Source organism: Sipha flava, unplaced genomic scaffold (genome assembly GCF_003268045.1).
Source record: "Sipha flava isolate LNK unplaced genomic scaffold, YSA_version1 245_pilon_pilon, whole genome shotgun sequence".
Classification (NCBI taxonomy): Eukaryota; Metazoa; Arthropoda; class Insecta; order Hemiptera; family Aphididae; genus Sipha; species Sipha flava.
In genome coordinates, this window is record NW_020272893.1 from 495,631 (window position 1) to 511,065 (window position 15,435).

The following is a 15,435-nucleotide window of genomic DNA, read 5'->3' on the forward strand; positions in this document are numbered from 1 at the left end:
ATAGTATATCTGAGTTTATTTTTTACAATGCTTAATTTGGAAAATATCATTTCGCATGTTCAACTTGTTGGTATAATGGTAAACATTTTTAATACTAAATACATATTATGAAAAATGTCTATTTTTCCACTTTCTTTTAACCAGTCTAAACACATACACACATAATGATTCACTAGATGCACCAATTGGTACGTCAGGCATATGTTTAAGAATTTTATTTTCAGTTCCAGTTCATCAATTGGTGCATTTCTTGAATTAAGTTGTAATGAAAATGTTGTAGTCTCATTTTAAAATCTAATAATTGTCATTTTGGTTTCACAGTTATTGCAACATTTTCAGAAGAAGGGAAATTTATACGTTTAAGCATAATGTTGTTGTAATCAATTAGTATTAATTATATGAATTTTATAATTGTTTCAAAAAATAGAAGCGATATTATTCATTCATCACTACGATAACTAGACACTGCTGAAGCTGCATAAGTGTATACGAAATTATTAATTTGATCAGGAAGAGATGAAAATCTTCTAAATTTATACTAATTTATTGCAATAGCCATTATTCATTTTTATCTAACCGTATAGGTGTTTCTTTTTGTATTCAAAATGTACATGAAGCAGGTTTAACTATGAAAGTATTAAATTTTTCCAAATGCGACGAGTAGGTACTAAAAAATGTTTATAACAAATTTTTTTTATAAAATCGAAATTTTTTCATCTTGCACAAAAATGAAAAATTCTAAAGTAAATTTCTTTCTACGCCGGTTAGAGGAATAAAATACGGATTTAATATTACGTTTTCTATGTAGCCTCGTACCATAAAATTATACTTAAACACAAAAATCGGAGAAAAAATTAACCGAGATAGTTTTATCGACATTTTTAAACATTTCAAGCGGAAATTGACTAGCCGATGACTTGATCCATATATAAAATAAGACAAATAAAGTCGTCACGGAAATACATTTTTTATCGACAAAAGATAAGTAATTACGTATCGCTTATTTCTATTCAAACGGGATGGTTTGGTGACTCATATTTCGTGCAGCAGACCATTAATTTTTAGCAATAACCACAGCATGACAGTATTTTTCATTTATTTACATTAATATTGTTTATTTGTCAAGATTTACCAATATAAAATAGTATTTAATTATATTTATTATTTTTTTTGTAATAATTTTAACGCTTTATCCTTGGAACTGGGAGTTTCCCGAGTGCGTCCCGATATTACTTTTTTTTAATGTACCGAGTGCATCCCTCAAAAAAATGGTCATATTTTTGACATAGCCTTAGTGCGTCCCAGTTCATTTAGAGTGACCCAAGGTACACCACGAGAAGGTGAACAGGCTTACACCCCAAAAATATTTTGTGATTTTTATTCATAATAATATATTTTATTTTAGCTTGCACCCTTGAATTTGGATGAGCTCACTAATTATTTTAAATGGTTTTTTACTTATTTAAGAAAAATTGTATTTTTTATTTAGTTCATCTATATTAACACTTAATATTAATTGGCAAATATTACGGAAAATTATAATTATTATATATAATATAATTATAATACTATACATATTATTTCTATGGAATGGTAATTACTGAATGAATGACACACTGGAGCTGCTTCAAAAAGAATATTATATTGTAATGAATGATATAGAGTTAACATCACTTTGCTGTGTGATTTAATGATTAATAAGTTTATAATTTCATAATTATTTTAAATTTTCACTTTATTATTTGAATACTTACAAGAATTTTTAGTTAATATTATTTAGTACAAATAAGTAAATAAATCACTCTATTATCCATTCCTAACATTTAACTGAAAACCATTTCTCATGGAATTTCACAATTTATCCTTCCAATTTAATGTTTCTATTTTTCCTGTTAAGGTATATTTATAAATGTAATATATTTTTGGGCGAATATCATCAGTTGATTTAAATTAAAATCTATTATTCATTAATAAAAATCAAGACGTAGAGTAATTAATATTTTAAAAATGTCTGCTATAATGATAACTATCTTTACAAAATATTAAAGAAATATTATTTTCCAGTGATTAGATCTATATAAGGTAAGATATTGGGAAAATAAAATTGTATTATAATTAAAGTCAAGTACTTATATGATGTATGTATCCATTTATACACTATACCTAACCATGATGAATAAAATAATAATAACATTGGACCAAAAGCACACAATTAGTATTAAATTATAACTGATAGATAATATTATATCTTTACATATAAAAATCTTAAGAAAATTGTACAACATATGTCATTTTCATACTTAAAAATTATTAACTGAATCTTATGTAAATAAAATAAATTCAATCAGCATGTAATAATACATTTTCATCTCGTCATACAATACTTATGTAAATTAATTTATAATAATTAGGACAAATATAAAAACAAATATTATTTTATCAATAAAATATAAAAAGTATATTGTATTATTAATTTAACATAAATATACAAAACTTTTTATAAAAGTTTCAACTAACTTTGTAAAATTGAACACACGTGCACACACTAAATTCAACTTTTAGGAGCATGTATAGTATTATATAGATTGTACCTATACTACCCGATACATGATACAGTTTTATTGAGATATACAACAGGAAACACTAGGAATAAATTATTAATTTTAGAATACTTAAAAAATATTGCTTAAGAATGATACATAATAATATAATCTGTTGTATATAATTTTGTACTAAAAAACAATATTTCATTACAAATATTTCAAAACATATCTCATACTAATTTGGATAATACATTCACTGTAAAATATTTAATACATTAAAGTAAATTTAGAATGTCAAATAAATTAACAAGAAAAAGTTATTAAATAATTATCTGTAAGTAAATCACTAATTTATGACAATACATTTTACATTAAATATATATTTATGTTATCAAGCATTTAGTTTTTATAAACTTTACCCTAAGTTAATAAAAGAAAATTCCCTAAATCGTTTGACCGTATGATACTAATGAGTACAGTATTCACTAAAATGTCAAATATATTAATGATTTAATATTTATCAATAAACAATGATATTTTTGAAATATTTTTTTTTAAATGTTCAATTTTGAATCCTTAACACATATGAGATACAATTTATTAATAATACACCATTTTTTTTCTTGTTTTGTATTTTTTAATTGTTTATCTAGAAGCAACACTTAGCTGGCGTTCAAATACTACGGCTAAGTGATATAATTGCTTATATAGCCATACATATTCTTAATATTACTAATAGTAGTGTTAGCGAACTGGAATATGGTTAATGTAATGAAATAATTAAGTTTTATAATTAAGATCTTAATTGATAAACAAAAAAATTAAATTAAAAAAAAATTAAAAAAAAAATACTTCTATTTAATTCAAATTTTAAAGAAAAAATACTGTACTCGAGAGGTAGAAGGATTGTAGAGAAAAGGAGTATATTTGTTAAGTTCTTATGCTTCTTTGAGGCGACCACCATCACCTTCAGACACATATCGCTTACGAGATGTTCTAAAAATTAAACAAAACAATTTTAATATGAGAATAAAAAATAAAAAATAAATAATTACTATACCTTGTTGGCATTTTATGCAATATATCCCTTTTTAAGAAACCAGCATTGACACATTTATCCAAAAAACGTTCAAGAACTGCAGGTGCTAATGGCACATCAATAGATATATCATCCAGAACATCAAATACTCTATCAAAACCCTAACAGGAATTAAGAATACAAATATTATTTAATCATTATTAATAGCAACTCTTTGATTATACATACTCTATTCATCATTTCTGGTGTTATGATAATAGCATCATACAATGCTTTGAGTAATTTGCACATAGCAATTTCAGTATGAGTATTCATAGCTTCAATAACATCAACAACCGCCTAATGATTAATTTATTATTAATAAAATAATTCTTAATACAAACATGTATAATGATGTAATTAAAAAATTAAAAAGTTTTATAATAATAAGAATATAAAAATATAGTTTTATTATACTAGTAGAGAAAAAATAATACAAACCTCATAAACAAGTTCATGATGGAAATGTGGAACTTCCAATTCCAAAATGCATCTGATGGCCTCCTGCAAATCTCCAGAGCACAAATATTCATCCAAAAGCATATTCATTTGTCTCACAAGATACTGTACTGGTCTCAGACTACCACCAACACCCCAAACATTATCAAGTCTAGTCAGTCCATGTTTAATATTCAACAAGTTATAAGCCTTAATCAACGCTTCACTAGATATAATAAAATAATGTAAATAAATTAAATTACACTAAAATTGTAAATTATGCACTAACTTAGCTAAATCACTGTAGTTTTTCTCTTTGAAAAAGTCTATAATTTTGGGTGGGAGACAATCGTCTGCAATGGCTCTGGCTAAGAAACAGCCAACAACAATAGGAGCATCAGGAGTATCAAGAATAAGGTCAGGAAGATTAGACAATACAACATCAAATCCCTGAGCAATTTCTTTTTGTTTAATTAGACGCCCATACAAATCTGATATCAATACAGAAGTCATTTCTCTCTGAGATGGTTTGTGTTCCAAAGCTACTTCAACAGCAACTTGAGTGATCTGAAAGAAAAACAAATTATAAACTTTATTTTTTATTTGAATGACTTAGAATAAATATAAGACTTACCAAATGCCATTTGCTAACTATATTAAGTTCACTTAATGACATTGTTACTTCCTCAGTATCACCATGTTCATAATACTCAAGAATATTAAATGTAATGGAACTCTAAAAATTATTTTAACAAGAAATGTTATTTAACATAATTATTAAATGTAAACAATTATACATAACTTTGAAAAGAAAAAAATATATTTATAAAACAATAAAAACTTATTAAAATAATAAAAGAGTTAAAACAATATAAATACTTAAGAAATTTTTATGCATATTCAATACTATAGTTAAAAGTATAAAAAAAAAACTAAAACAATGTGAAATAAGATTAAAAATGAATTTCTTAATTTTAACAGATTTATAGTTTTGTTAACACGATTTATAATTTTTAAATAAAATTAATTTAAATATTAGGATTATTACTTTAAGTTCTTCATCAGAAGATTCCGGAGTAATTTCACGCAGCACAATATTATCATCATCCAACATATCGCTATCATAATTAGGATCCTTCATATCAATAGCTGTATCCAAGTCGCTTTCTTCGCCTAACTTTCCCCAAACACCTTTGCCACCAGCACCACCTAATTAAACAAGAAAGATAAAAACATTAATCAAGTAGTGTTTTCTATATAATCAACTCAATACAAATGGTGATGAAAGTAGAAATTTAGGAAATATAAATGAATGACAACAATATTTAGAATACTAAATAATTTTCGATTAACTGTGGTTTACAAATATATTATTAAACAGTAAACCACATTTTAAACAAATATTTTTAGGGTAATTTAAAACAAAAAAGTACTTAAGTAAATACTGTTACAAAAGTTTCACTACTAAAATATTTAATTGAAAATAATTTAAAAATCTTTAATCAAAACGTAACATAAAGGTTTACTATAGGTACTGTCCACTGTAACTATTATAATTAGATGGACGTTTTTAATTAGAATTATACAAATCAATTAAATATATTTAACAAAAATGATCTATAAAAATTAAACAGTACAGTACCTACAATACTTTAACAGCTACGCAATCTGTTTATTTAATAATGCAAACCATGTAAGATAGACAATGTTTTCAGTAACACTTAAAACATACATTATCTATGGATAAACAAACTAATTATTTGTGATAACAAGAGTTGTTTTAAATAATAAATATGGCATTAAAAAAAGGTTAAGTACTTTAATATACGTCAATAATTAAAAATAATAAATCCTTTTTACTGTTGTTTTTTTTTCACAGTAAATTTATTAACTTTATATATCATTTAATGAGCTATTTTTCTAAATTTTTAAAGCGATATTGTCCATCTCGATTGAACCTAGATAATAATGAAAATACATTTGAAGTAACTTTCATTATTTTATCAGAAACTACTTTAAATAATCTGTTTATAAACATAATTTATGTATAAAATAACAATTTAAATTATCTCTGTTACTGTTTTACATCATTCTTATTTACTTGACTCCTATTATAAATATACCTATAATTTAACCAAAAATATTAATCAATAATGAAACCACATACCTACATCAATGCATTAAATTTTTATTTGAAAAAAAACGGGGAATTAAATAATATAATATGCTATTAAATGAATTCAAATTTACAATCAATAACATAATAACATATTTTTTTTAAGAAATTGAGCTATACAGTGATTTCTAACGTCTCAATTTGTAATGAATATTACTGTATAATTAATACAAATCACAGCAATTCAAATCATAGTTCATTTTCAGATTATTAGTTATTTTTAAATAAATTCATAGATTCATAAAAATATTAATTAAAATAAAATAAAATATTAATAAAAATGTAGATCATTCAAAACAATTTCAATGTAATTAAATTTATAAAAGTATTTATCTAAGTTCTTAGATACTCCAGAATTAGAGCTAAAACGCAAAAGAAAATTTAAAACGAAATAATTTCAATGAGGTGTAAATCGTGTCGAAATTACGGTCATAGTCATACATTTCAGACCAGGGTAGGCATCGGCGGAAATTTATTTCCAAGTTCTATTTATATAAACATATTTCGTAGAACTATATGCCAAGTACACAACAGAATACCTACGACGTAACTAAATTTAGTAAACATGCGGTTTTTACACGCGGTAAACGATAACATTTTAATAAAAATGGCCTATTAAATGCGAATCAAAACAATATCAATATAAATAAATTTTAATAATTCATCAACGATATTCGAATCATGTGCATCGGACTGGCAATGAATTAAGCGAACACGCGACGCAGTCGAGAAAGCACATGGTCTAGTGCGGAGAGTCCAACAGTCAACAACAACAACAACAACAATAACAAACCAAAACAACAGGAACAAGTGTTTACCCTTTTTGACGTCACCACGCTTGGTGAAGCCATTCCTGGACTTTCTGTTGTTCTTCCAGCGCCGCTTGAGCTGCACTACGGTGGCGGTGCCGCCGTGCCCGTTGACGATTCCGCTGTCCCGGGACAGGGACTTGGCCAGACGTTTAGCCTTGCGTTTGACGCGCATCTCCACGGACGTAGGATCAGCCGCTTTGTCGGAGTAGTCGCTGTCGCCGGTAATGGTGCAGCCGTTGATCACTTCGGACGCTACCACGTCAATAACGGAATCATCGACTTCGGCCATGGCGTGCGTTCGGGACACTCGGGGAAGAGCGGCGACCGACAACCACACGTTGTGGGCAAGTATACGCGAGAAGAAACGCGGTCCGGCAAGTCGTTAAGTCGAGCAGGACGACACAGGACCGGGGGAATCGGAAATGATAAACGGGAAACTAAGGGTATTGAGCGAACTGACGATCGGGGGTGGAGCGGAATGCGTTGGGCAAAAACGAACGCGTCGTCGGGTCTTAAGAGGAACACGTACGCGAGATGATCGAAGGCGGATCGGTGCGGACGAATTGATGAGAGCTGCGGAGGAGACGTGAGAGACGACGGGCAAAAGCGTTGCGCGCTGGGAGAAGTTGACCGGACGACGTTGACAAGATGTATGCGGCGGTGGGAAAAAAGCCGATAGCGCGATACGTAAAACCGCTTCCAGACGGAATTGCGCAGTTAGCGAACGGAGCGCTGCGGTTGGCTACAGCTGAGCGGGCCCGATGTAAACAATAATAGTGTACCGGCAATCAAGGTCGACAACGCGCTCCGGTTGCCGGCAACCGCTGGAAACAAGGAGATTCCAATATGACGAGCCCCCGTGCGTTCTACAGACACCTCTCCGCGCCCGTCCGCCGTTGCCGTTGCCGACGCCGTGTTGCCCATTTGTCCCGATGCCCGTTCGTCGCCGCGGGCGACCGTTCGCGCTTGCGCACGCGCCGTGTGTTTTGTTATTGCGTCGCCGGTGCGTGCAGCACACTATAATATTCTGCGGCACAGTACAGTAATAATAATAATAATAATAATAATAATAATAACATTGCCGTGTTGTTGTTGTTGTTGTTGCTGCTGTTTGAATACAACGGTCGCCGCGGTACGTCCGCGATCGATTTTCGATAAAACATGTGACCGATACCGAGTGCTACTGCTCGGAGGTTTTCACGAAAAAACGCATTCGTCATGAGAATACGAGCATACATCCCGGAAACGTGTGTATTCCACTCTGTCCCAGAGCCGTAACTAGGGTGAAGCGAGCGAGGCACTTGCCTTGGGCGCAAAAATATTAAATAATTAACTCTTTTTAAGAAATGTTATTTCTTGTTTTGCTAGAAATCTAATCACAATTTTTCAGATTTTTCCGAATCGTAAAATACATATTAAAAGCTGTGAGTGTGACAACCCTATAACCTAGGGGGCGCATTGCTTCAGTTCTGCTTCAGGATTAAAAATGGCTCGGTACGGCTCTGTCTTGTCCGATGTAACGATTATGATTGTAAATAATTTGTCAGACGCGTGATATACCGTGCGCGCTGCGTGTCGTGTACACAGATGTATACAGAGCGAACCGCGTGGTGTCTTCCTAAGATGCCAACATGAACAAGCTCCAGCTTGCTGTATGATTTAAACATCAAAATATTGTACTGCACGATTTTAACTCGCAAAAATTACTCAGTTACCCCGGTCATTAAAATAAATCAGTACCTACCCAAAAAATGTACATAAATGTTTGTGATTCTTCTATAATTCTATTCATGTAACATTACGTCCAGTTGAAAAAAAAACGATCGTATCCGGTACACACACTTGAGCGTTTATAAGTTGATCATCTTATATAATATGAGACATCTGATATGTACTCGTATATTTTTCATGTTTTCCTACACTATATTAATATGTTGAGCGCTGGCATATGAATATTGGACACGTATGTGTTATCTATATAAGCTTGGAGCTGACTTATAGGGTGGGTAGGTGTTCATGTCCGCTCCAGCCCTCAAGAAATTTTATGTTTGAGCCTCGAGCTATATTTGTTATTTTTAATTCTTTTTTCAATGCTACACCGTAATCGTTACCAAGATGGCCAAAAACGAGGGAACAATACGATTTACAAAAATGAGTCATAACATGAGTCGCTTGTTTACTAGTTTGTAAAACGTGTATCCACCCAGACCCTCAGGGCCTCACTCCGCCCCCGGATATGTGTTACTGTCTTGAACGCATCAGTTGTCATAGTTTACCTCTTGCTATATTCGTTCAATCGGTAAACATTCGGTGTTCAAAACAATCTCTCGGCAACCGTTAATCACTGTCGCCATCAGATGTAGGTATTTTGTATACTTAAGGTTACTTATACGTTTAAGTATACGTTCCACTTTAAACGGGATAATTCCGTTTTTTATATATTTAACCTGTTGTCCTCTGGGGAATCTTCGGGACACTAAAATGTCCCGTTTTCATAAATTATTAAAAAATAACGATGGTCAATTTTAATTTGTTATTATTAATTGTGCCATTTAATTAGACCGGCCAACATTGATCACTACTATCTCCACTTCATGAAAAAGGTGAAAATTAAAATTAATAATGAATAAGATGCTAAAAGATACCATCGACTGCACTACTGCTATAAGGTTTGATTTAATGCATGTATTTATTTAGGTACCTAACAATAATTGTATTTTAAATTTTTAACCGTTTCAAAAACATAAAAATATATTTTTTTTATCTTGGGCATAATTTTATAATTATTGTGTCTGTGTATACTGTGTAGGTACCTACAACTTAATATAACTAGGGAAAGGATTAATATGTAAATACATATTTTTATTAAAAAGAGATATTTAAGATTCGATAAGAAATGTTCATGATTTAAATCATTTCTATTAATATAATGCTACTTTTATTTTACATATTTTTACATATTTCATAATTTCATCATTCATACGTCTTCTTCGTACAAAAGTACAAGAAATTATTTCAAATTTGAATCCAGTAACTTCTATCGCTATTAGAAAAGCTCAAAATATTATGCAAAATGAAACATAAAAAACTAATTTAATTTTCATCTCGGTGAATTTTAGTTTTATTGCACATACATTTACAAAATTAGAAGTAAAAATATGTCCTTAAATGAAAGTATGCAAATTGTCGAATCAACGATAGCAATATGAAAACTTGTAAACGGACCAATAGGAAATGTTGTAAAAAAGAAAATTCATGCTGTTACAGAAAAAAATTCCAAGTTATATTGATTTTCAATCAATCAATGACATAATGAGTGGCAGACACCCTTCTAAAAATTTGGAATTATCACCTTCTGATATTATGCACTTCAAATATGCTTTAATCAACCCATGTAGGTTGATGTGGAACGATCATTTAGCCGTTTTAAAAATATTTTCAGATCCAATAGGCGACATTTAATATTTGATAATTTAAAAGACATTATAATAATTCAATGCAACAAATCATTTTGATAATTTAATTATTATAATTTTTTTTTTTTTTTTAATTACATTTTTTCCTATATATTTGGATATTTTTAGCACATATTTCTGTATTTTTATTACATATAAATCCGTTCCCTAAATATAACATTCAACGAACATGTTTTCTGTTATTAAATTGCAGAAAATTCGTAGTAAGTTCTTGGAGATATTCAAGACCGCTTTTATACTTTTTCCTCCCTGGGGCAACAAAATTGAGCTACCCCTCCAACCCATAAGGAATGTTATGTACATAAAAAAAAAATAAATAAATAAAAAATTAAGTACTATAAAAATGTATTTTTTAAACACTTTAATAATGATTAAACAACACAACAACTAACAAATATTGATCAAATAAATAAAATAATATAATTATAAATTGTTGTTTTGTACAGTTATGACTTTGTTATTACGTTCTATTAGTATCAAATCACGATATCCATCATAATAATAATTAGTTAATAAAATATTTTATCATCTATGATCATAAGCCAAATTAATTTTGTACTACAGTCAGGAATCGTTACCAGCTTATGATATCTTATTTTACAGCGATGGCTAGCAGTATATCCTATTTCTATAAATATATCGTAAACAATTCGAATGTGCGTGTCGTTGCGATGACGAACGGAAAAATATTATAATATACTAATCGGATAAAATGTCTGATAAACGTAGGTTGCAAGGCACATCGAACATAACATCCAATTAATTTCACCATTTTTATTTAATTTTATTATAATTTATAAAGAGTTACAATATACGAAGAAGCAGTTTAAATCCGCCGCTCCGAAAAAATTGTCGCTCGGAACCATTGCTTCCTCCTAAATTTGGCCTTAAGGATAATCCATGGACCATATATTATTTATATTATCCAGTCCATAAATTATGTCTACGTTTTAAAAGTTGACCGATAAATGTAATTATCCATTTGATTTGTCAATTTTTTAAGTCATTCAAAACTCGTGTGATTTACATAAACATATTGTTGTTTTTTTTTTATCTGTGTTTTTGTTCGTTGGTATAATCGATGATTGAAAGTAATTCGTTCACAGAATACGTTCAACGTAGTGCATAAATTATACAACTGTTTACAATTTTATATTTAGTCATTTCGATTATTTTAATTATTATTATAACGTAAATATGATGTAAAAAATTATTTTAAAAAACAAAAAAAAAAATTACGAATGTTATACCGATATGTTGCAATTTTTTTCGTCATTATATTGGTAGCGAATATTTATAAATATTTAAACACATATTAATTTAAATATGATTTTTTAGAGTGTGTAAATAAGTGATATATTGAGTACCTATAATGCAGTCATGAAAAAATTAAAATTAACTTTGTACTATATGTATTTTACATGGGTACGATTCAAAAACATATTTGTAAATATTTAATAATTTATTACGTGTGTGGTTTACTGAACTGTTGTAGTGCGTCTATAGTTATAAAATGATTCGTACTCGTTTTCTAAACTAACTATAAATGTATGCCTGAATGTACGCATGTATTTTATAAATTGTCTCGGTCTTCCACTGTGTACGTTATCGGCGGTCATGTACATTGTATTATATAAATATGATTGGAGCAAATAAAAAGTAAAAATGATACAGCGTATAATAAATATCGACCTTGGTAGGAAAAAAATGAGAGTTGACCGTAGTATATGCATAAATATTATACATGCATTATACATTGTTGTAATTGAGGTTGCCGAACCGTCAAAAACGAAGAACTTCGTATAATTATACCGCGACATATCTTATACAATACCGGAAAAACCTTAGTGTTCCTTTTATGATTATAACGCTATGCCTACTTAGAAGTTTGTAGAAATTATTACGTAAAAATGTTTATTTGTAATCCCTGCAGTGTTTTATAAATACGTATATTGTCATACAGATCAATTATTATGAAATAAAATATGGACGCATTTATATTATGTGTAGAACACAACACATGTCTATCAAATATGTATAGCCTGTATTGGCGAATACTATGAATACCTATTATGTATAGTTAAAGTAGGTATTTTTTACTCACTAGAGGCAAAAAAAATTCGACTTCATTACATGAATCATAAATGTTTAATATTTTAAAAAAATGCAATTATATGTAACGCATTATAACTCGATCCATACGCTCTATTTAGTTAGACCAAGTTCATGTTGTGTGTGTATGTCGATCGTCAGGTAAAATGTTTTTATTTTATAAATGTCTCTAACAGTATTTATGATACATTGTGCAATAAAAAATTATAAACAGTATTAAATGTAAGACAGTTTTTTTTTTATAAAGGATATATAAAACGTTTTATAAACATTAGTCTTCATCAGTCATTTTACCGCGTCATAAGCAAATATTATCATTGGTTTTAATACTATTTAATATGTATGATATTTTGTCGTATACAGTATGTACAAGCATGATTAGGAGAAGAGACCAAATTAATAATAATGAAATGTTTATGAGTAGTATTTGTAATATTTATATGAAGTACCTTTTATCAAGATAACTTAAAACTACTTACTAAATACATTACATTTTTAAACATGAAATATGAAGATTCATGTGGGTTTAAAAAAAAAAATTAGAATAGTTATGTAAAAAATGGTAACCACACATTTTATAATTTAAAACAATATTTATTTAAAAAAAATCTTTTTGGATTTACCAAATAAGGACAAAATATAGCGTGTAGGTATTTTAAAAGAATGTATTTAGACTTCCTATACCAAAGAACAATAGACAATAATCATACAACACTATAAACACATCTTTAATTTTCGTAAATTAAATTATTCATTAATATTAATACACATTTTACGCTGTTCAGGTATATGAGTAAAGTGACCACATAATAATATCTTTATTATGGTCAATATTCTCTTTGAGTATTTTGAATAAGTATATGTCTTATAGTTTTATATGGCGTTTTAACTGAAATGTATGTGATTTATACAGCGCATAAGTCGCATTATACTATTATAGTATAAGTAAGGTCATTATTATTGTAATTATTATGTTATCCCAAAATCAGTTTCCAAATCTTAATCCTTTAATTCTATTGGGAGTAGATTTTCAATTAGTAATATAAACATAAACAATATTTCTGTATCGATTTTCATAACAATAGAATTAATTTTAAATAATTTATATATGAGATTGAGTAATTCATAAATATAAATATGTTTAAATCTTAGAATAATATAAAAGGTTGTTAAACATAAATGTAAATTAAATTAAAAAGTAAAATAGTAAAATAGTAAATAAAAGTACATTTTAAAGTAAATTTTATTAACAATTGACTTAAAAATAAATACGATGTAAAAATGTGTTTATAAAACGATTATGGTCGAATTACACGTTAACAAAATTAATTATATAGTAACTGGGTGATATTTTTACTGGCGATGGAAGAATATCATATATTTCAACTAACTATAATATTATGTTTTGGATGTTTAATAATCAAGTTTCCGATCGTTCTTTTTATTGGTCAACGATTCGAGCTTATCTCATTATGAAATGCGTATTTTCAACTTTAAATTGCTCTCATTTGACCACATAATTTATCATTCATACATCTCATACATCTTTATATATTATTAATGTTTTATAATTAACAGATTTAACAATAGCCAAACAAGTTTACTCTCGAAAACATAAAAAGTTATATCTATTGTATTGTAATCAAGTAATTGAATATATATATTTTTTTATATATGTATAAAAATGTTCATAACATAGTTACGATTTTTTATTAATGGTTTCACTGGGATTAAATTAAATTTTAAGTATACTTGAAAATAATTTCCTCAGTAATATTGTCCATGGTCATAGATAATTTTTAATTTTATAAATATTTGATATTATATACATTATATTATATATATAGTAAACTAACAAATTTATTATTATCTACGTAGTATATATATTTTACAGTTTTCAATAAATATTTATTTAATACAATAAACATTGCAAATTATTAAAATATCAACACGCATTATGTTATGTATTCTTTTCTTTATTAATCTTAATTACATTGACATGGTTATTAGTATGTGTACATTTGAATTATTTAAATTTTTTTGTATTAAATTAGACAGTTCGGTTTTAGAAATTTATATTTTAAGAATTATAATTATTTCTGTTTAAAATTTACAGAACGATCTTATTGACAACCCCGAATTATTGGAACGTTTTATAATTATTTATGAGTGTTAGTTATATTTTTCTATATAAATTTAAACGTGTAACATTTTTGTTTTAATTAGGATGTGATTGTAATTTCGGACAGTAAATCTATGATGAACTCAAAATGATTTTAAAAAAATGTAATTAACCTACATTCTTAAATCATTTTTAAAAATTGTTAAATTAATAATCCTATAACTATAAAAGAAATTAAAATTCGAATTTTTTTTTTTTCAAATTTCGATAACTATACAACTTAAATCAACGTACTGTATCCGTACGTACCGATAATATAATTCTTGGATACTGTTGTGTATAGCGATCTAGCGGCACGTTTGGCAATAGTATACGATAAAGTGCACCCGCGTGCGCTACATGCGCCGCTCTTTGTTGACGGTAGATAGCGTTTTTACGCTGCTGCAGTTCAACAGTCGTGTTTCGATTACTAAATGATCCAATTTTGTACTTAGATACATTAATATATCATACTAAATAATTTAGTTTTATCGAAAAATGCTTTACAGGTCATTGAACAGATACGGTTTCTAAAACAAAACGCCGAATTTTCGATATCGAGAAATCGCTCAAACTAAAAGCTACATTTTTCGAGTTTGACGTTTATCCTTTATAGTGGTTGAAGGATTTGGTCGAAGT

At 28.4% G+C, this 15,435-nt stretch overlaps 1 protein-coding gene across 1 annotated transcript; it reads right to left on the reverse strand.

Annotated features, from left to right (window-relative positions):
• Positions 1–3,080: 3,080 nt before the first annotated feature.
• On the reverse strand, positions 3,081–7,738 carry LOC112684209 (programmed cell death protein 4). Its single transcript, XM_025555588.1, has 8 exons — positions 7,054–7,738; positions 5,108–5,268; positions 4,694–4,795; positions 4,349–4,626; positions 4,063–4,285; positions 3,811–3,921; positions 3,604–3,743; positions 3,081–3,539 (listed from the first exon to the last, which is right to left on the reverse strand). Exons 1-8 carry the CDS (start codon positions 7,334–7,336, stop codon positions 3,482–3,484), a joined length of 1,356 nt encoding a protein of 451 aa, XP_025411373.1. The 5' UTR covers positions 7,337–7,738; the 3' UTR covers positions 3,081–3,481.
• Positions 7,739–15,435: the final 7,697 nt, after the last annotated feature.